Below are 22,543 nucleotides of genomic sequence, written 5' to 3' on the forward strand. Positions count from 1 at the left end.
AATGGTCAATAGGTAAAAATGAATAAAATAAAGGTTTAAACTTAAATTTTTTCATTAATAAAGGGGAAATAAAGGTTTTAAAGAACGTCAGGTTTTTCAGACAACCCTTCAGAAGCTTCTGCACCTCAAAAAAGGCTTCAGTTATATAATGATTTTTTAGAGGGCAGCTCGTGCAGCTCTTAAATCTGGGAACCAACGAGATAGAAACAGATATAAAACTCAGATATAAAAAACCAGAGCCGTGAGATGAAGGAATCTCGTGACCTACCTAACATGTAGATTTTGTTTCCTGTTACGAAGGGTGTGGCTCCGTACCGCGGTGTGGGCATGGAGGTCATTGGCAGCCATTGGTCCTTCTCTGCCTCATAAACCCTCACCAGGGCCTGTGGTGTGGTGTCTGCGCCCATACCCCCCAACGCATACACCTTCCCATCTGCAGAGAGACACACAAGACAGAAAATCACTGTGAATTAAGAGCTTGCTGTAATTTACTCTCTTAGTGCAACAATGCATCCAATAGATATTTTCGGTCCAGCTTGTTTTCACGTTACAGTAATATGAGGTGATGGAGGAAAAGTGCTACAAATGTCTCTCCAGGCAGCCCGAGAAAGACACAGACACAGTACTGTGTCCTTTAGTCCTGCCGTTTCTGATGCAGCTGTCACGTCCACTATCCGTCTCATCCGACTACAGTCATCCAAACAATCTGCAATATTTATGCCCAGGTCTGACAACATGCCAGATGACCGGGCAATGACTTTTCCACAAGGACACTTCCCCAAACATCCCCAACCACTGCAGTGTCATTAGAATATACAGAGAAGCAACAGAAAGCCAAAGTGCTGAGAAAGCAGTCACACTCCTCCTGCTGACACGATGCAGAGGAGAGGAGAGGAGGAAGAGGAGAGGAAACGAGACGAGAGGAGAGGAAGAGGAGAACAAGGAGGAGGAGGAGGAGGAGGAGGAGGAGGAGGAGGAGGAGGAGGAGGAGGAGGAGGAGGAGGAGGAGGAGGAGGAGGAGGAGGAGGAGGAGGAGGAGGAGGAGGAGGAGGAGGAGGAGGAGGAGGAGGTTTGCTTGTGGCAAACTAAGCCTTCTTCATAAGTGTTTCAGTGGTGTAAATTAAAATTCTAAATCCCATTGAAACAATGGTATGCCATGTTAACGGATGCTAAGTATATGCCAAATACATTTTTCACAAAGAGAGTTTCTGTCATTTTCCTATCCATGAAATCTTGGCATCATTATTGTTCAGTGGATGGAAGTGGAGATGTTACAAGCATTTTATATAAAGTCATATGCACAAAGATAATGCTAATGATAGAAGTGATAATAGTGAAAAATGATAATATTCAAAAATATTAAACAACAATGCTTATGTGTGTCTATAATAGGAAACTTCTTCCAGTGCAGGATGTGAGTGAACATGAATGAAAGCAGCACAACAAAAACAGAAGCATTATGTTAATTGTTTCAATGAATAATGAACTGAGAATTTGTTTCACCGTGACTAAATGTGAAAAATAGTCTTTAGAAGCTCAGTGGAGTGCTAGTTTTCATTTAAACTTGTCTTTCTCTGGGCAAAGGTTTGATTTTATCTTGAATTAAATCACGAGATGTGACATGTAGGCAAGACTTTCATCCCATAGAAAACACTGGACCAAATATAATCAAATACTCTCATATATAACTTACTTGTGTTATGCATACAATTATCCACATTGTTCATTTTCCTCTGATCCAAGTTGTCACATTCTAGTTTCTATTGTATACCAAATAGTGAATGTTCCACAAATCATCAATCCATCCTTCAACAACACTGCTTATCTTTCGAGGGTCGCTGGCTGAAACCAACCCCAATCTGCATGTTTTCGGACTGTGGGTGGAAACCTTAGTATGAAGACAAAACCCACAGACACATGGGAAGAGCATGTTAACTCCACACGAAAGACCCCGGCCAGCTGGGTTTCTGACACTTTGGATGAATGTGGGAAAATTCTGTACATCAAACGCTTAATCCAGACCTTCAGACTCAGCTCCCTCCCCCCCTCCCACGACAGATTGATGCTGTGTTCTCATTATAGCTGACGCGGCACCAATCTGTCAGTCATTCTCGAGACCTCCCAGACCCTGTCAGTCCCACTCAACACCTCCTGCCCCACCAGGAGCTGTAGCCCCAACAGCACAGCTCCCAGTGACACAGCTGGTGTTCTCTCGGGCCCTGGGTTGTTTTCTAGTCAACAAATGCAGTTGTTGATGTGAACATATGCTGTTGAATCCTTGTGCCCTGATAAACTTGTTGAGAGCTTCTCTAACCTTTTTTGAATATTTTAAACCTGCATTAAACAATTTTAATTTGCTTCTTCACCCCTGGTGGCAACAAGTGGAATACAGCTTGGAATATGTATTGCATTGCCCACATGTTGCACAACTGTACTAAATACAAACTAAATGGGAGACTGCTAATAAAAACATTTCTCTATAGCAGTGCTAGAGGTAGGACAAAAACACCATGGGGCACTTTTACGTTGTGTAGCAAGTTCAAATGTGTTGGCAACAAAGGAAAATACAAATTTAATTTTTTAATATTTCTTGAAATGTATGTGTAAAAGAGAGAGAGAGGGAAAGAAAGGAGCTGATAAATCACTGTGGGATTTGACGATGCCACCAGGGTCTCCCAAACCCGGCCAGAGACTAAACAGTCGCTTTTCAGCATCTTTATAAATTCACAATTCACTGAAATACTTCAGCAGTTTCTCATGGCGTGGCAGCTCGGCTCAGCTCTGTGTCTCCAATGTGCGTCTCCCTTCCATGTGTCCCCCATGTCTCTCCAATGTGGGTCTCTCTTCCATGTGTCCCCCATGTCTCTCCAATGTGGGTCTCTCTTCCATGTGTCCCCCATGTCTCTTCCATTTGTCCCTCATGTCTCTCCAATGTCTCTCTTCCATTTGTCTCTCTCTTGAAGCTTTGCTGCTGCCTTTGGAACCAGAGGATCAATCAGCCCACATCCCTCAGCTGACAGATTAATCCTCTGATGCAAGTGGAGGATCTCTCTGAGCCTTCTCCATTCCCCAAATCACCTTTTATAATTATCGTGCGAAAGTAACAATTAGTACAATGCCTGTTCCAAACCTGTCTGTTTGTAATGTTCTGTTTTCTTGTGCTGTGGTTAAAGCTCTGGAGCTACTTCAGAATTGTTCCTTGTCATTAGTGAGTCCTCAAACACTTTTACAATAAACTGTCACTTTGTATTGCTTGTTTGCAGAGCTTTATACAAACAGTTTGTGTGTATGTGTAAATAGTTATTACCTGGCATGTTAAGACCTCACACATGTATACAAGTAGAATTAGTGACAGCGTGACCTACGGATAAATATCCACCAATCTGGACCATTATTTGGGTGGCTGTAGATGCTTGACATTCCCTCTCCACCCGCAGTGTGACCTGTGACCTGCAGCATCTCACAGCTGCTACCTGTGTGTGTGTGTGTGTGTGTGTGTGTGTGTGTGTGTGTGTGTGTGTGTGTGTGTGTGTGTGTGTGTGTGTGTGTGTGTGTGTGTGTGTGTGTGTGTGTGTGTGTGTGTGTGTGTGTGTGTGTGTGTGTGTGTGTGTGTGTGTGTGTGTGTGTGTGTGTGTGTGTGTGTGTGTGTGTGTGTGTGTGTGTGTGCCTTTCGGCCCATCCGCGACCTAATCATGCGCGATCTCCTCTAATTAAGGAAACCATGCTCTATTCTCTGCACATCACCCCGGGAGACTCCATGGCAACCACAGTGTAACCTACAGACTATTATTATGGGGTGGCGTTTTGCAGGCTGGTGCTTGGTGAAAAAAATACCATCAGCACTTAAGGTGATGGACAAAATGTTCTTTTACTGCTCTGCACTGACCACACACATGATCAAAAGCTATGAATTGCAAATGATCCAGTATATCATCATATATGAGGGACAAATTATTATATATGACTTACTGTACACAGGTTATGCTTCTTATTTCTGTTCTTCTTCTTTGTAACCCTGATGTACACACTTGGTCTGCAGCTTTGATTCCTGCCCAGCAGAACATCTTTCATCTCCCTTGTCTCTAGGTCCCTGTCTCGTTTATATCACGTTGCCTGTTCCTCATCTATTTTCTTCAACCTTCTCTCACCGCTACATTCACTTTGCTTTCATCTTTTTCTGTCTCCTACTCACACACTCAGTCTAATTGACTGTCACATCTTTCCCTTTTATAGAATCCTTTTCTTTCGCCGATCATTTCAACCCTTTATGCTTTCCTCTCATCTCGGTTTTCCTTACTCCTTACTCATTTGCATTCCCCCATGTTGCAACGTTCAGCCCTGATATTAAAAGCTTGGTTTCAGAAACAAAAAGCAAGAAATGGCTAAATGTGGAACTGTTATAACATGGTACTTAAATTAGATTTTTTTCTTAGCATAAGTCTTCAGAACATGATTAAAGTAATTGTATTTTTAAATGTATTTAAAATATTCTATTTTTTACTTTTAAAATATATATTTGGCATGCTGCATGAAACCGTGTTCATGTTCAATCAAACTGATGACGATACATTTAAAGAGCAACATAAAAGGCATCAATGCATGAGTCTAATTCCATTATTTAATAGTCAATAAGTCTTCCTTTACTCTTATAATTTGTACACTTCGCTCTTCTCTCTCCTTAAGGCAGACGTCTCACACCAGCTCATTGTGAAGTTTAATATTAATTTGTTGACTGCAGAATTTAGTTATTTTGATTCACATTCACAGTTAACTTGTTGATTGAATCTGTTCAATCGACCAGTTGTGTAAATATTAATCCAGAGTGCTTCTTTTCTAAAGATTAATAAATCATTCAGCTAGTCCCCAAAGTTTTTGAGACATTTGTTTACAGACCACCTGTTGGCCACTGAGGTTCCTCTGAGGTTAGTGGAACACTTATATAACGTGACAAATCGTTGGACCTACTGGTCCTATTTTGAGAGGCTTCCTAAAGTCGGACTCAGACTGGATTAAAAACACTTTAAGAGAAAAAGAGGATGAAAGCAAATTTAAAAAGAGAATGAGCAAGTAAGAAGAAGAGTACAAGCCAAGCAGTTGTATATCAGTCAAGTTACAGGAGATATGGCCACAATCTGCCCTTCTCATTTGGCATTGAATAATATAGAAAGGTATTTTAGCAGAATATAATGATGTCACAGTGAAACTGACCTTTTGGTTACCATGGAAACTACATTTGTCATAATTCAATCAGGCAACTCACATTTAAAATGTTTATTCCAGCTGCAAAACTTGATTTTGGCTACTAGGATGCAACCTCATCACTCTACCACATATAATGTACGTAGATATAATGGGGAGTGATGAGCAAATATTTTTAGTCCCTGCGTTGGAGCCTGGGGTTGTGTAGGGGCAGAATCAACAAGTTGTGATACTGATGGAGGGCAGCATTGACAAGCAAAAACACAAAAAAATGATAATAGCAGCACAGCTTGTGTTGACTGTCTGAACTAGCTTGTGACATCAAATAATTTGGTGCATTATGGCCAAAAACCTGTTTTGAGAAGGCACAGTGACATTGATCTTTGAGAGTTCATCCTTAAGTCGACAGTGAATGTCTTAACCAAATTTAAAAACAATCCCATAATGCATTACTGAGAAATGGATGCATAGTTGGACTGATAACTCATAAAATGTTCTGCCTCATATCACAGCTGTCACCAATGCGGAAGCTAGGGTTTCACATGAAAAATGGGAAGTTTAGTCCAAATTCAAAAACCTCAAAGTGTATGTTAAGAAAACAGGAAGGGGGCTGGTGTGTTTGATGGAAGATGATGTCCCACAGCGACATTTTAAAGGCCAAAGCACTAGTCCTAATGAGCACTCATCAATAGTAGATCAATAAAACCCTCAAGTAAGCTGCCAGCTATAGTCAGCATGCACTATGTATAGACTGAGACGGAGGAGTGCTGGGGTCTATAGGATCAAATGTCCTCGCTAAGAAGGAAAGATGAGTCAGGTCCATCGTTCTTTCTTTCCCATTTTCCTTCCTTTGTCTATTCCTGTAATTATTAGCCAATTTATCTTATTTCTATCTTCTTTTGTCCTTCATTCTTTCATCCTTTTTTTTATCTGTGTGATTTGCTCCCTGTTTTCTTCTCTTCTTTTTCACTTCACCTTATTTAGTTATTTTCTCACTTTCGAGTCATGGACAAAAGAGTGCAATGTAGAAGGGCCGGTGTACAGGCACACAGTGCTATAGGTGAAGTGCAACACAGACAACAAAGACACACATTCACTCAGGGGGTCAATAGTAAAGGAATATGGATGAGAAATCACAACATCGTCTTTGGTGAGGCAAGGGTCAATCAATAGTGCCTTCAAAACCTCCATCTGTAGACCAGCTTCAAAATGGAAAAGATCAAAGTTTATTTGTTGTATGGAAAAATGTCGGCCATCGGTGTGAAGAGAAGGAGCATAAATAACAATCACACAAAAGAAACAGGATTAACACACTGAGATCAAAGTCATAACAGAGACACAGCACAGATGAAAGCCGCTTTCTCTCAGATGGACATTTTAATGAAGAGAACACAGACATGCTGCAAGTGTTTGATCTTATCTCATTGGATGCAGCATATCTACTTTACAAATGTGTTTGCATGTGTGTGTTTGTGTGTGTGTGTTTGTGCTTACTCATCTCTGTTTCCTCTTCAGGACCTTTAGCGTAAAGACTGACCTCGTCAGGGACCAATAGACCTAATGGGGACCAAAGCCCAGACCTAATGAGGCAGAACAGGATTTCTGAGGTCCTGGGATAAGGTCATGGTTAGTCAGTGCCCGATGAGGGGAAGTCAATGCAAAGTCCCAATAGCTTTGCATCGCTCAGGGTGTGGATGGACTGGAGGTTTAAGGGTTGTGTGCAGTGTCATGACAGTTTGGAGGTCACAGCCACTAACCCTCCCATTATCACTGGGACTACTTCAAACTTTGTCTTTGTAATAAAGTAAAAACTGTTTCTCTACTACCTTGGTCTCCCTTTCTCTGATGTGGCTGACAGCTGGAATTGCACCAGTCTCACAACTGCCCTTCTCTGCTCCTTGTCAACCACCAATTTGTTTGGCTGGTTAACCAGACGTTCTTTGTCCAACAGGTGTTTCGCTGTCTTGTTCTAAAACACTTCATGTGGTATGTCCTATCAGGTCTTGGGGACTTCCAATCCATTTTTGGCACAGATGTTCCTGTACACTATCCAAGCCACTTGTTTATACCTCACAGTGTCCCAGCTAGTATCTTACACCCTGCTATTTCTACTGTTGCAAAGCCTGTACCCTGGGTCCTGTCTGCTGTGGTAGACCCCCACCTTTATGGATCTGGAGCGTAGGGCCTGTTGTTGTGCTGCCATAATCAGAGTCTCTGTGCTATCCTTTAGGTCGCTCTTTTCTAACCACTGGTAGGATTTCTTGATGTAAGCCACTTCCTCTATCCGCTGATGGCACATCCCATGCATGGGGATTGGTCTACCACAATATTTGTCTTCCTTCTCATCACCCCCTGTCATTTGCTGCCTGAGACACTCTCTAAGTGTTCATCCCCAGGGGCCATCTTCCTGATGTATTAATGGATGCTCCACGTTTCATTCTGGATTGTGGCTCTGACACTCACTGATCCTCACCTTTTCTCTTATTGATGCTAGCAGTCTTGGAGAACTTGACTTTGGGTGGTCACCTCCATCATTTCAAGCAGTATTATGTCTTGACATCAGCACCATCTATTGCACCCGTATAACCAATGAATCATAGGGTGTTGAACCTTTCGTTGCCATGCATCATTTATCTACTTTTAAATGTTACACTTCAATTCCCAAGTTGTTATCTGCTAACATACAAACAGATATGTAGATGTATACATAATATATGAATCTCTGTCCCACTTCCTTTACATTTCTATTATATAATCAGCATCAGGGTAGTAAAAAAAGAGGGAAAAGGTAAGAGAGTGGGTAGATAAAAACTGATGAAGATCAGCCACAGAAAATGAAAACTTAATTTTAATCATCAGGCAGCATATTTAGAGGGATATGGTTAAATGGGAGGCAATTCATTAACATGAATCGTTACATCCAGCCATGAATCCAGCCATCGCATTTAAATTATATATATATATAATTTATTTCATCCTGCAATGATCATAATGATGCCCACCTGCTGTTACATTTGCAGCACTTGCTGCAGGTGTAATTTACACTTGCACAATGAGCGGCCTCACTACAAAAAGTAATGATGTATAATTATGACCAACAGTAAAATCACAATTACACATGGTTTCAGGTATTGTGGTTAAAATTAGATTTTAATACACTAGGCATTTGCACAGTATTTTGTTCCATTAAAATGTATTAAAGAGGGAAAAGGATGTTCTCTGAGATGTAGGCATACTAACAGTCATTGTATGTGATAAGTTTATTAACTTTATGCGATTTTCATACATTTACAGTAGATAACTTAATTGTAAAATAATTCAAAACATGTAGATCCAAATACTTTTTGTAACACCCAATGCTGCCCACATCGAGAGACTATACTGGGACTCTGCTTTGCCCTGCATCAGGGTATTTAAACAGAACAATCTGCTGAAAAAATAACATGGTGCTCACTCACAAATGGTGAAAACAGTTTTGTAAAATCTGTTATACTGCAACCACTTAAAACAAGTAGCCTAGGTAAATAACAGTCCTTGTGAATTATGCAAACCCCCTGTTGAACAATGCTGAAAAGTGCTGGCCTATATTTAAAGCAAATTGCTGAGATCAGCCCAACACATTGCCAAAGCAGAAATGTTGCGTGGAAGTAAATGTTCAAGTATAAATTTAAAACCTGAGGCTGTAGAGATTCATTTAAATATCTGGATGCTTAACAGGACCCCTCCGATGCAGCTAAGAAACCAACAAACACTCTAGATCATGTCAGCTAGAGGACATTTAATATCCCCTCCACATTCTTGTTCAAATTTGACAAAGATCCATTTTACAGATGACCACATCCTGATGTTGTCCTTACAGACAGAATCCAAACATCCTATTTCTGAAAATAAGTTACAGGTTACAGATAAAAGCAGAAGACTGCATTTACATTAAAGCAATCATGACATCTCCAGGAAAGATGTGCTGGACCCCGTCACGGCAGCAACCTGGTCACACCCGTATCACTGACAGTGTGCGCCATGTTCAGGTCCACAACACTGAGCTGTGGAGCTTGATGTGGCCGTGTTCTGAATATTATGCAACCTCTGCTCAGCTTTGAATACTGCAGTAACACCTGTTCTCCTGTTCTTTCAAATGACATCGGTATGATGATGATGATGATGATGATGATGATGATGATGATGATGATGATGATGATGATGATGATGATGATGATGATGATGATGATGATGATGATGATGATGATGATGATGATGATGATGAAGATGATAGTCAAATCTGATTTTATTAAAAATGACCAGCTCAAACAAAACTTGGCCTTAAAGTGGCTTTTAAGACTGCAATAAGCCTAAAAATAGCAAGTTGGCAATGTATAATGTTTCCTCACAGCCCAGAGAGAAAAGATAGAACTGTGTTCATCAGTGTTAGGAAGAATTTTTACCCTGTCTGGTTTTAGTAGCTCCACAGCAGCAACAAGGCTCCTTCGCAAATCCTTAAATTCCCCCAAATTCACGTCTCTATCTGAATGAGGTGTAAGCTTCTTAGTTTAAAGCTCAGTCACCACAAAAAATGCCTGTATAACATTATGTCTGTTAAACCCACTGAAGAGTTTGAGCTTTCTCCAGGACCAATTTTACAATCATTGGTTCTTTGCTCTTGGATATGGCTGTATTGTGCATCTACTATTCTTGCTAGGCTTGCAAGCACCTGCATCTTTCCTTCACTCTGACAGTGATTGGACAAAAATAGAGCCAGATGGGTGACCACTGAAGGACATGTTTGTCTGGTTCATGTTACTTACTTCTTTACACAAAAAACTAAATTGTTGTCATGCGATTGAAGCACAAAACATGTTCCTATCACTGTTCTTTTGCATCCATGACATTGAAGTGTCGACTTGAAATACACGACTCATATTTCAGATTTTTACCTGCTAAGCTCCATAAACAGTCACAGTGCCACTGAGGCAGGGATTCAAATATCCCATTCACAGTGTCTGCTTGTGGCAGCTGGGCTCATTAAGGGTGTTACTACTCTTGTTATGTAGGGACCTGGCAGCATTGAAACATGTCCTCTTTAAGCTTCAAACTGTGCTGTAGATTTCAGGTGCTCGGGAAATTAGCCTCTGATTTGAGGCTCAGTAGAAAAAGCCAATTCTAGTTAATAGTGTGAGTGAGGAGTGATCATATTGGGTTTGACAGGAATGAAAGAGTTAGCAGGGGAAGGCCATGTTAATTATTGCAAAGATACAGACCGAAGTAGCAAATGAAAGAACTGCACATGATGGTTTCAAATTATATTATTAAAGTAGTGTTTTATGTATGACTTATGTTTTATGTAAGGCTTTCTCAGCAACAAGGCTTAGCAGTTAATCAATCCCCTATATCTGACAATAAAACAGCAACAGTGCTATACTACTACAGCATTTACTAAACAAAAGCTGAGATCAAGTAGAGGCTGATGGGGATGTCGTTAGTTTTGCAGATTAGAAATGATGATTGAGAAAAGTTACAGGGGAACAAAAGTTATGTTATTTCCTTCAAATGGCAACGATAATGTCTGAACCATATTTCATAGTATCCATTCAACAATTATTAAGACATTCACCAAAAACACAGACACGCTTATGATGGCACCGGAGGAAAAGTCGGGGGATCATCAAAATGCTTATGTAACGTTGTCTGTATAATATTCTGTGCTAATCCAATTGTGAGATGTTAAGATGTTTCATAGGCCAGAGGATCACTTTAGGATTTATCCTCCGGGCATCATACCTGACAATCCTACCAATATACAACATTGTGTGTTGGACTGGGTATTAGGGCAAAAACACAAATCTCTTTTATTTAAAAAATGATGATGTCAATTGAAATTTACATAGTTAAAGGGACTCTTACCTTTGTTGCATTTGAGAATTACAGCACATTCAAATCATCCCGCCTTCCTCCAATGCCCCACCCCCTCGTTCCCATCCGCGGTGTTTTTTTGAAGAAACTTTATTTACAAGCAGTTAGAACCTACTGCCTCCGCGCACGCACGTGAGTTTTTGTTTACCAAAGCAATGGATTCGGATTCAGAAGCACCGGTAAGTTATATACATATGATGACGCGGGCCCGAATGCGCCACAAGAAGCAGACGGAAAACCTGCATGTCCATGCAGCAAACAGACAGGTCTGTCGGCCAATAAGGTCCTTCGGTCCGAAGAATTTTATTGGTTGAAGTTTTCACTAAATATTATGAGAGTGAAATAATTGTTTGTTTTTACTCCTGGTGGGTCTGTCTTGCATTTTAGAGTGTCATTACCTTATTAATAGCAATTTATCCTTAACCAAAAAAAGTGTAAAAATGCAACAAAGGTAAGAGTCCCTTTAAGTAAGACCAAGCATATCTGTTCTATTTTCTAACCTTTTCCTTGATGATTTGAACACCATGTGCTTTATTAGCCAGGTGCTACAATTGTAAATACATGCATATTGTTCTCAACTCAAGCAGGAACAAGCTGAGCCATCTTCATTAACTGCATACAAATTATAATTAATACTCCTCAAATATGAAGGTGAGCCAAAAGACTAAGGGCAGGAAAATACGTCCCAAGGGGAATGAACACTGCACATACACTGTTTCTTTCACTTTTTTGCAGGCGCATGCAGAAAGTCGCTGGATAAAATCTGGATAAAACAAAGGACGTCTGGATGAATTGAAAAACAGCGCTGACAAATAAATAATAAATCTCTAACTGTCACAGCCTGGTTCTGTGTAAACTGCAGTGCTACGTGAACAGTCTGCATTAAAACCTGCATACCCACTGTAAACAGGTAAACAAGAACTATCGTATTCTGATTGATGTTAAAACCACTTTGAATTCACAATAAACCTCAGCAGCAGTCATGGATCTGGTCTAACAAGTGATGAAGTGCTTGGTGTCAAGTGGAAAAAGGGTTACTATTGATATCAGGCTGCCGCTGCTCTCTGCAGATAAATCCACCCGGAACATTTCGTTTCCTGATCCTCCCCACTGAGCTGTGACATTTACTGCACTGCACAAACAGTGTGTTCATTTATTCCCTTTGTACTGAGTGGGAGGAGACTGTGATCTTTGGACATGGATACTAATATAGTTATTATCAGGCCTTGTGAAGGTTAGAAAGGGAAAACAGGAGAAATAAAATACAAACGCTCTTCTCATTCTGCAGAAGCAATATAGGGCTGATACCTTTCTGTGCCGAACACATAGCTCCAGTGGGGCTGCTTAGATGTCAACAGTAAAGGTTGTTTGCAGGACCCAGAAGTAAAAGAGAGCCAGAGCTCAGTCACCCCTCCCTGGTTAAATAAGCAAACTAATTATGCCTTAGTTTAATTACCATGGGCTTCATGCAAGAACCCCTGGTACGACAACAGATTTCCGAAATGGAATACAAGTGGTTTTATGCTCTTCTGCCCTAAAACCAGCACATTTCAATAGCGCTGCTGGGACTAGAGGATAAGCTCCAGGGAGTGAGGTAGATCTGTGGAAATCTTTAGCCTCACAGTTAACTTCAGGGGGACCCAGACTCAAAAATGCACCATTTTTATTTTGGTCAATATAACCCTTCAGTCGGGTTAGCAATGAAGAAAGTATGTGGGGTTAGTTCTTTCCTCTTCAGTAACTGTTGAGATTAAATGATGTACAATCCTATAAATAAAATATGAACTAGGGTGCAAGCAGCCCATGTCAGTGAGGCTACATCCATACTGCCGAGTTTTCACAGTCTAGTTTTTCACTGCTGAAAACGCAGCGAAGTGAACACGCGTGTATTACATTACATTTCATTTAGCTGACGCTTTTATCCAAAGCGACTTACAATAAGTGCATTCAACCATGAGGGTACAAACCCAGAACAACAAGAATACACTGGGCATGCGCATGCTGGTGTAAACAGGAAGCATTTGGTTGTTAATTGTAGAAAGAGCAAGGGGACAAGGAGTACACAAACAAACAATGACTCATCTCCTTCACATGCAAACAGTTGTATTATTGTAAAATGCAGATCTCACACCCAGGCCGCACTGGATACATGACCGGCACCTGTGCGTCGGGGAACGTCTTGCTTTTAATTTTGGCGACCATGTTATCATGTTCGAGCTGCAGAAGCAATGTCTATTTGGCAAATATGTAGCAAATGTAACTATTTACATCTCTTCTTGTAACTGTTTCAAAGTCAAAGCTGAATTCAGTGCACTACACACGCACCTAGTGTGCCCGAGGCAAAAGTCTTGTGCCACCTTTGGGTCAACACCTTTTCTTTGCTTATGACTGACAGCTTTGGACAGTGAAGTTCATTCAAACATTTTTGGGAATGACACAAATAGGGCCTAACAAGTAGCTTCAGGAACAGGTTCGAGATGAGAAGTGAGTAAGCGATGTAGGAGAGGAGTATGAAGATGTTGCATGAGGCCCACTGTCACTGAAAATGTGTTTCCTGTACTCAACACGTCCCTGGATGTGCTGCAGTTACACATCCTCCCTGCAGTCTGACTGGAATACATGCTCCTGACACCTCACACGTAAAATGTCTGCATCTACTTGCCAAGAGACACTAATCACACATTTGTTCTGTTATTAAAGCTTGAAGTACATTTTAGTTTGGTAGGCGATCCATCAGAGTAGCTGCTCTCTCTCTACGCTCTCCCTCTACATAATGCACTAATCACATTCCCTGTAAAAGCCAGTGCTGAAATGATTGGGACCAACTGTAATGAGCGTAGCGTCTATGTTTGTTAACTGCCGTTTTAATTTGTGAGCCTTGTACAAAGCAAGCAGAGCATAATACATTCAGCAGCTGAATGAGGACAGGTTTGGTTGAGCTCCACCACAGAGAGAAGGAGAACATGTAGTTGTAAATATGTGGCTTTTTGTATCTACCAATCATTTTGTTTATCATTTAAGTGTCTTATCAGTCAGTGTTTTGTGCTGAAATGTAATGAAAGTGATGCTAAAAGGCCAGGTTTCACCCGATGATAATGGATGTACTTTAATATAATGTCAGAGTCGACCTTTATGGCGATTCATTTACCACGCAATCCATGCAAACTGGTACCTGGTGGAAAACTGCCCTCTGCACATAATGAGATAATCACTAGAAGAGGATGTGAAGCAGTGTCAGCTGTGTGTGTGTGAGCCAGGGGTGAGAGAGATGGGGGAGCTGAGCGAGTGAGAGAGTGTGTTATCTATGATGAGGGTGAGGATGAGATACAGTGACAAGCCAGTTGTGATGTTGTGCAGGCATGTCGCAGTTTTTCAGACACAAGGTAGCCGACATTAACCTAAAGTGACAGCTTGGCGACGCCTGGCACAGGCTATACGGCAGTGACACAGACACACACAGACACACACAGACACACACAGACACACACGACAGTCTGAGCCTGTGCTTGTGTTCTTGTTCCTGTCTTACTCTCATTGACACACAACATAATCAGACAGATTGCCCACCCCCACGCACACCTCCCTCTCTCTAATGCACACACACACACACACACACACACACACACACACACAAAACATCCCCTAATTTGTCTGATCTGTCCCATTCTGCAGATGCGACAGTGGATTGTGTTGAGTTGCTTGAGCTGAGCTGACGGATGACAGGGCCGCGGCACAGCGAGCCACGGCTGCTAGGGTTTGCGTTGCACAGTTCAAACACGGTGACACAACAACATCATTACCCATCATTCCGCGGGTGTCAACAGTGGCTCAAACCGGCGGCAACAGCTCGCTCACATGATTACAAAACTAACCGTGTTGATGTGCCGTGTTCTCCTGGGCAACACAATGAACTTGATGGAGAGAGATATCATTAACATAAGACGGTGAGCTAGTGTCACTTCACCCAAGCAACAAAAACTTTTTTTGTTTCATTTTCCCCGGGGGGTTTAAATGATTAATTTCTTAGGATCCTGCTTCTTCAACAATTTATAAAAAGCCACTGAAATTCTAGGCACAGATAATCACCCACGGCCTCCACATACGCACACTATCATACATCTGTAGCTATTAAACAAGTGGAAAATGCAGTTGATTTATTATGACACAGTTTGCAAGTAATGTTTTACAGCAGAAAATGAGAAACACCAGCACTGTGCTCAACCTGACACATCAGTTCAGGGAAAGGTTCCCTAAACTGCTTCTAAACAACTCAGAGAAAAGTTTGCTGAGCCTCTGCACTGTACTGAGAAGAGAACAAATGTAAATCAAGTGTGTTATTCTACAATCCTTAGTAGCAATCAGTGTTTCCCCGACATGCATTTAGCAGCAGTGATACGACAAGCACTAAGTAGGCCTGTCGCGATAATTACTGTATCGACCTATCACACCATATAGAAACATAAACCGGATCATTTTGCTGACCTCAGTGAATTTCTACATTGTGTTTAAATGCGTGTTTATTCACATAAAGACATTAATGGGTTGTGCTGCTTCTCTCTGTGTCTGAGAGCGAGGCAGAGTTACACTCACACAGAGCGAAACAGACAGTGGAGCAGCTGGAGGTGAAGTGAAAACATTTTGGGTTTAAGCTGAATGAGAGAGGAGAGCATATTAAGGTGGATGTAGTTATGGGCGACTTGGGCATTGTGCTGTGTGCACGGGGCGTTCTCTAAAAAAACTGAACAATAACATTTGCGTGATCAGTTTTCTATCACTCATTTGCAAGCTCAAGCTCATCAAGTTGTCAAATTAGTAATAACAGTGCAAATGCTGGGCAGAATTATGTGACTGATAAATTTAAATCGGGGAAAGCAAGGGTAACGTATAGGTTATAATATGACTCTCTAATTTATTTGTATCTATATACTATATTTCCTGTTTTTTTCCCAACCTAATCTTTGATATTTATGAATGATATGACCAAACATAGTTTTGATAGTAAATTATTTTATGTTTCTATTATTTGATACTGTTTATATTTGACTGGTTGTTCTGAATGGTGTTTAATATTATTTTTAAATCATTTTTGGGGGAGGGGACGTTTTTGGTTGGGCGTGTTCTCGATAAAGTCTTTGGATTCTCCTGAGTGACCATTTCATTGCCTCCGATGAAATGTGGCTGTGTTGGAAATGTTATGTTTCTGTTCCTTTGCATGGACTTATGATGATCAGAAGAACAGAACATTCCTCATGTGGTGATTTACTCAGCAGCTAGCCTGAGGAGTCACTTTCTGAGGGACATACAGCTGAACTTATGTGAGACGTCCGATGGGACCAATAAACCAACACGGACAATAACACTGTATCCGATATATGGCATCCTGGCAAAAGACCTCCACAGTATTCGTTTTATTAGTGTTTCAGTACTAGAGCTCAAATGTCACCCGACGCTCTCCCAGTTGCGTCGCTTCAGGGAAGGTCGTCGGAATCCTTCACAGAAACACCATGAGTGACATTCAGCTGCTCAAATGGATTGAGCTCTGTCCATGTGGACAACAGCCACCGTGATGACAAGATACTTTGTGTCGCTGCCAGTTCGACGATTTAATCAAAAAGTTTTTACACCAGGCATCACCTTCACATCCCCTTCAACCTCCTCGGAACAATGCAAACTCTGGCGTCTGCTTAGACCATTAAACTATGCCAGCCAGGCAGACACCATCTAGAGTGATGCCTGGGTCTGCTTGTTTGCTCGTTCTGTCGATACCATTCTCAGCAGTGTTATTCCACTGAGTCTGACAGCGTTGCCCGCTGCTCCGCTGGGCTCTGCAGTGTGTAATCCCAGGTAAGCTCAGTGGTAATGCAAGTTCTGATGGGATCGTTAGCTAATGTTCCACCGAGGATTTCACGGAAGTAGCAGAGCTCCACCAGAGCAGCGGAGAAAACTAGACAGATGGCTGTGATTCGCACACAAACCACAGGAGATCTTAGACTCACTCGTACATAAAACGCCCCTAAACACACAGACACACACAACAAGGACACAAAAAACAATTTGCACGGTTACAGTTCAATAGAAAGACAATCAAAGCTTCTAAAAGCATCAAATTCAGCAGAAAAATTATTTATTCAAAATAGCTTTACAGTTATTCCAAATGATGCCTGTAAAAGTAGTGAAGTAAAAAGTTTTAAATGTCTTCACACTATTCCAGATTTTAAGGTCCTTTCTTTCCCCTCTAACATGCATTATGCAGACTGGACATTTACTTTATGCTGATGTGGAGGAGTCAATGTGAAATACTTACACACACACACACACTACTGCATTTGCACAAATTAATGTGAAGGTTACAAATGTCATCCCTCCATGGAACTGATCAAAATGTTCCATTAGACTCCGGAGGCTGCCGGAATCACTTTGTTGCGTGTCCAGCTGATGATTCCACTCTCTTGGGGCAGTCCTCACTATTTCTGACAATAATGTTACTGTTACTTGAAATAAAAACAGCAACACATATTGACTAAACTCATTCACAGTTCCATTCAAACCAAACTTAACATTCACTATTTCCAGTCTCCATGATTTGCTGTTTTGTCTTTGCTGTTTTTAAACATTTAAAATCTTACCTTGAGTGGCAATGGATATTTTTCACAGTAGTCAGACTCTTTGAGGACTGATTAATTAATCAATCAAATAGTGATAAGCAATAAAAATGCTGATTAGTTGCAGCCCTGACCAGCTTTGTGATTATTATCTTGTAAGATAACTGCTGTTTTTAAGTAAAATCAAAACAACTTAACAGTAATGATTTAGAGCTGGATGTTTCAGTTTGTCCCCGTCTGCCCTCACACACATCTGCCTCTCCGCAGGCCACAGCAGCCCACTGTGATCACCACTTCGTCACTGCAGCACCGAGAAATGAATGTTGCACGCTCAGCCCCAAACTCACTTCAAACACTGACTGAATCAGCACTTTATCATCCCCCCCATGTGTCTTTGGTAGCTGAGCATGATAGTAGTTGCCGCTTACAAAGAAAATGTTTAGGTGACATTAAAATAACAGCTCAAATAAGATGCCTTGAACAGCACATCTGCTTTTTTTTTACCATGCTCAGCCGTGGGACATTTAAATATCTCACAATCATCTGCTCAGACTCAATTTGGCCCCTGGAGAGGGCAGCGTGCTAAAGAGAACAACCTCTCGGGTCCCCAGGACGACCTCCGCCTGATTAAAATGATAAATGCTTTGACAGCCACCTTCGTACATTTCTGATTTCTCCAACATAGAGTAGGGCTAATGGTAAATGTCGTCCCTCCGTAGAGCAGAGCAAGTTGCAGACAAAGCAGCTGCGGCTCTCCTGACATGATTAAGATCCAGAGTGATCTTTAATACACACAGAAACAGACACACACTATAGACGGATGTGCACAAACAGCAGCACAAGCTTCAAAGTGTGCACAAAAATCAAAAGCACCCAACTTTGGCACACTCTCTACCTTTCACACACATCACATGCAACAGTAGGACACAGCTTCAAGTAGCGAGTCGGTAGGTAACAAAGCTTTTTCCATTAAGGTGATGTGTTTCTTGACAATGGACCATTAGTGGAGGACGGCATGCTGTTAGGAATTCATTGGCTGGTAGCTTTATTTGCTCAGGGGAGGTCTGAGTCATTTGTCAGAAACAGGAGGTGTTCAAAGTCAGCGGGAAACGTCTTGACCAGACTTAACAGGACTACATGTTGTGAAGGTGTGTATTCAGTCAAATGAAATATTGTACTATCAATAAGAATAAGGGGGCGCTGGTGCAACAGCCAGCTTCCGCAAGCCATCAGGACATAGATGAATAATCAGGACATAAAGAAGAAGCAGAATGTATGAAAACAAATCATTTATGTTGTTGACGTGTCTGTTGGCGGAGGATGCGTTAGAAAACAGTCCATTTGCAGCAGTGTGTAGATTTCCAGTTCAAAACAACAAACATCCAGAACTAGAGATTTATCAGTGGCCAGATGCTACCAACTACTTTGTAATCATTCACATTTAAAAATACTTTGGTTGAAATTTGTTCTGAAAGTTTCTTTATAATGTTCTGAAAGACTTTCCTGGCAATAAATAACTGAATAGTAAATGAGTGGATCAGTCAAGCCAAATTCAGACATGAACTCTAGACAATGGGATCCAGACTTTCTCCGGAGTTTGTCAGAATATGAACAACGCAGGAGATTCTCCACTCAGACACATGCACAACAACAGACAACTCTCTGCAGCGTCCAGTGAGGGGCGACTGCTGGGATCAAGTGTTTTGTTTACATCACATCCATAGCAATGTCGACATTTATCACTGAAAACTCTCAAATCTTGTCTTTCTATGTTGACCGGTGTCTCCTTAATGAACTGAATGCCAATTATTTTTCGAACCCAAGAAGTGTGTGTTCTTTTCTTTCAGTATTGCGTCTTTCAGGTGTTAGAAACCTCATCAACGCATCCACCCGCTCACTGTAAAGCCTCAGGATTATCGACCGAGCACTGAGGAAAGAGGAGAACAAATCACAGAAAGCCGACTTATTAGGAAAAGTTGGAACGACTGACTCTCTGTATCTCTGCAGCCAGAAAAAAACAACAGAAGTAAGGAGCTTGCAGCTTGCAGTTCATAAATGTGTCGGGTGTAGAATCCATGGCATTAAATTCTGGTCTGGAATGTTTAACAGCAAGCATACTTGTCTGGTTGGCTTGATTTATAGACGTGTTTTGCAGCTCTTTTATGAGATGACTAACTTGCTTATGAGTTGTGAGTGATGTGAATATAATTTTTTACGCACAATGCTTGATGAGCTTGAAGAATTATTGTTTCATTTCTATGAATAAATAAAGACACTAAATATACATTTAATAAAGTGCAATTGCACTCAACAGAGCGCACACCTCTGCCCCAAAATTCCACAGGCCCTTTCTTAGTCAATGTCTCATCCTTCCACCAAGTTTCATGGAAATCCATTGAGTACTTTTTGCAAAGTCCTGCTGGAAAAACAAACCAACAGGGGGGAAATATAACCACCTTGGCAGAGGTTATAATGAAATGTCTAATTTGAAGTGTAGATGTCTTTATTTTGAAAGTACTGGCATTTTGTGCACATTTTGATTTGGTTTCTTTAAAGGTCATCAACCTTAATATGTCTGTCAGTGGCTCTATGATCAAACAAAACCAAACTGTAACAAAGTAAGCAAAGCAAAGTGAAGGAGGACTGAAAATAACAAGAAGAAGAGTGAGTTGACGTGTTGCATCCGTTAAGTTAACAAGGCCGTTTTCAAGTTTGTGCAGGAGCTGAACGAAACCATAGAACTTCACAATGAGCTGGATCCTTATGTCTCCACAGGCTGAACAGAGATAATATTAACAGACCTTGGGCCTCATTTGTAACTGCTGCGTCTGCACATACCGGGGTCTGGAAAATACAAACGCTACTTCTCACGCAAACGTTGGAGTCTATAAAAACTAACTTGATGGTAGAATATGCGCACTTATACGTTAAATATGACCCATGCGTACAAACATTTTGGAGATGTGAGGAGGTGAACTGAAGCCAGATTGTTAATCCACTTAATGATTGACATTAAAACCGACAACATTATTTGTGATGGCGAAACAAAACAGTTCCATGACAAATTACAGCAAATTACATTCAGAGTTACAAAGCCGAGCAATTCATAGTTTTTAATAAAGTCTTAAGACTGTGCATGTATCATCAAGGACGAGTGTGTGTATTATCGGTCCAGTGAACGTGACTGTGCCATCAGGCGCACAGAGCGCACTGGAGATCACTCGCATGAAATAAAGAAAAACGATTTTCTTTCAAACTTCTATTTCCAAATAATATCCCAGGGTGAAGGTTAGGATCCCAATGATGTGTGAAGTTATCGGTCTGCTGCGTGATGGATGCACTGGCACTTACAGAGGATTTCGGGATGGGAAGGACGAGGAGGAAACTAGTTTTCAGAGATCACAAAGATGTTTGTCCCATAAAGAAGTCTAATAGATTTTATAGATCTGTTATCTTGGATCTTTTTGCTGAGACCAGTATACAACATAGATCGACTCGACGGAACCGAACCATCCCAGTTCAAACACAAGTACTCACCACTCTGGTTTATTAGCCGACAGGTATGTGTGTGGTATTATTAACACAATAATTATTATACGTACCTTTTTATGTAGATATATGTATATTGGATTAGGAGTCTCTCATTTAATTAAAACAATTATGATACATTTTTATAGATTGGGGACATCACAGCTGTCTCTGAATTTAATAATCCTGGAGTTGTCGATGATTAAAATATGAACAGACTTTAAAAACAAGTTCACATTCTGACAGTGTGGAAAGGTTATTTGTTTGCCTCGACAATTGAATCAAATTTCATTTTATTTCAGTCAGGATTCTTTCTATGGTCTTCACTCTCACTCACTGTTTTATCCGCAGCAGCAGCAGTGTATCAATGTGTTTACAATCTGTCTTTCTTCACCTCCACCTCACTAACAAACACCTCACTGTCAGTGTCAGAAAGGTTCACTTCCTCTTCTCACCGCTCAATGCCATGATTCACCGTAGAAACCCATTGGTCGGCAGGACAATTTCATATTCATGAGGAGCTTTGCATTGACCATTGATGGTTGAATGTGGCTTTGAGGCAGATCCACGTACCAACTTTTGGACTGTGATATATAAAAGGAACGTTGTTTTCAGGTTTGCACGAGCACGGTTTTACAAATTTGTATCTTTTTTTGCGTACGCCATCGCCTTTTGTGCACACGTACACTTTTAATATGAATCCTAAGCACTGTTTTATAAATAAGGCCCGCAGTCCGGTGCAGGGTACATTTCCAAAAGGTTAAGTTAGGAGACACTGATGCTGAGGTACATGGGAGCAGCCTCTTGTCCTTGTGCTTCCTGTAGACTGCCTCACAGAGGTGAGATGTGATGGAGATTGGTTTATAGGGCTCTTAAATCAAATAATAAAAGCTGGACGGTCTGTCAATAAGAGAAGGAGGCGGTGTCGGAGCTGCATTATTGAGGTTGTGGAGTGGGCAGCTCCTGCCAGTGATGCTTCATTCACTTCAGCCCCATGGTGCCAGCAGACGACTCAGTGGTAAATTCTGGTGTCCCTCTGTGCACCTGTATACCAGCATCTGACTTTATTTTTAGGTCCCCTTTCAAAATAAAAATACCTCCCCAACTGCTATGTTCACTTCTCTGCCCATCAGGGAGACTATAACACCAGATTCTCTACGAGGCGCTGAATACACACATGGGTCTGAAGGTAGGCAGAGTTAACATTGTGTTGCCAGGCAGAGAGAGCTGACAGTATCTCTGTTCATTTTGAGCCTGTTCACCTCAACTGCCAGGCTCCATTGGGCATTGACATTTAGGTTTAAACT

At 41.2% G+C, this 22,543-nt stretch overlaps 1 protein-coding gene across 1 annotated transcript in view; it reads right to left on the reverse strand.

The window, feature by feature from the left end:
• The window catches only part of LOC133005772 (kelch domain-containing protein 8B-like), a 108,115-nt gene that overhangs the window by 46,540 nt on the left and 39,032 nt on the right, over positions 1–22,543 (reverse strand). Inside the window, exon 2 of the mRNA XM_061075554.1 lies at positions 269–433. Within this exon, the coding sequence (XP_060931537.1) occupies positions 269–433 (165 nt within the window). The remainder of the gene's footprint in view (positions 1–268; positions 434–22,543) is intronic.

The sequence above is a fragment of the Limanda limanda genome, chromosome 7, assembly GCF_963576545.1.
Source record: "Limanda limanda chromosome 7, fLimLim1.1, whole genome shotgun sequence".
In the NCBI taxonomy this organism is placed as follows: Eukaryota; Metazoa; Chordata; class Actinopteri; order Pleuronectiformes; family Pleuronectidae; genus Limanda; species Limanda limanda.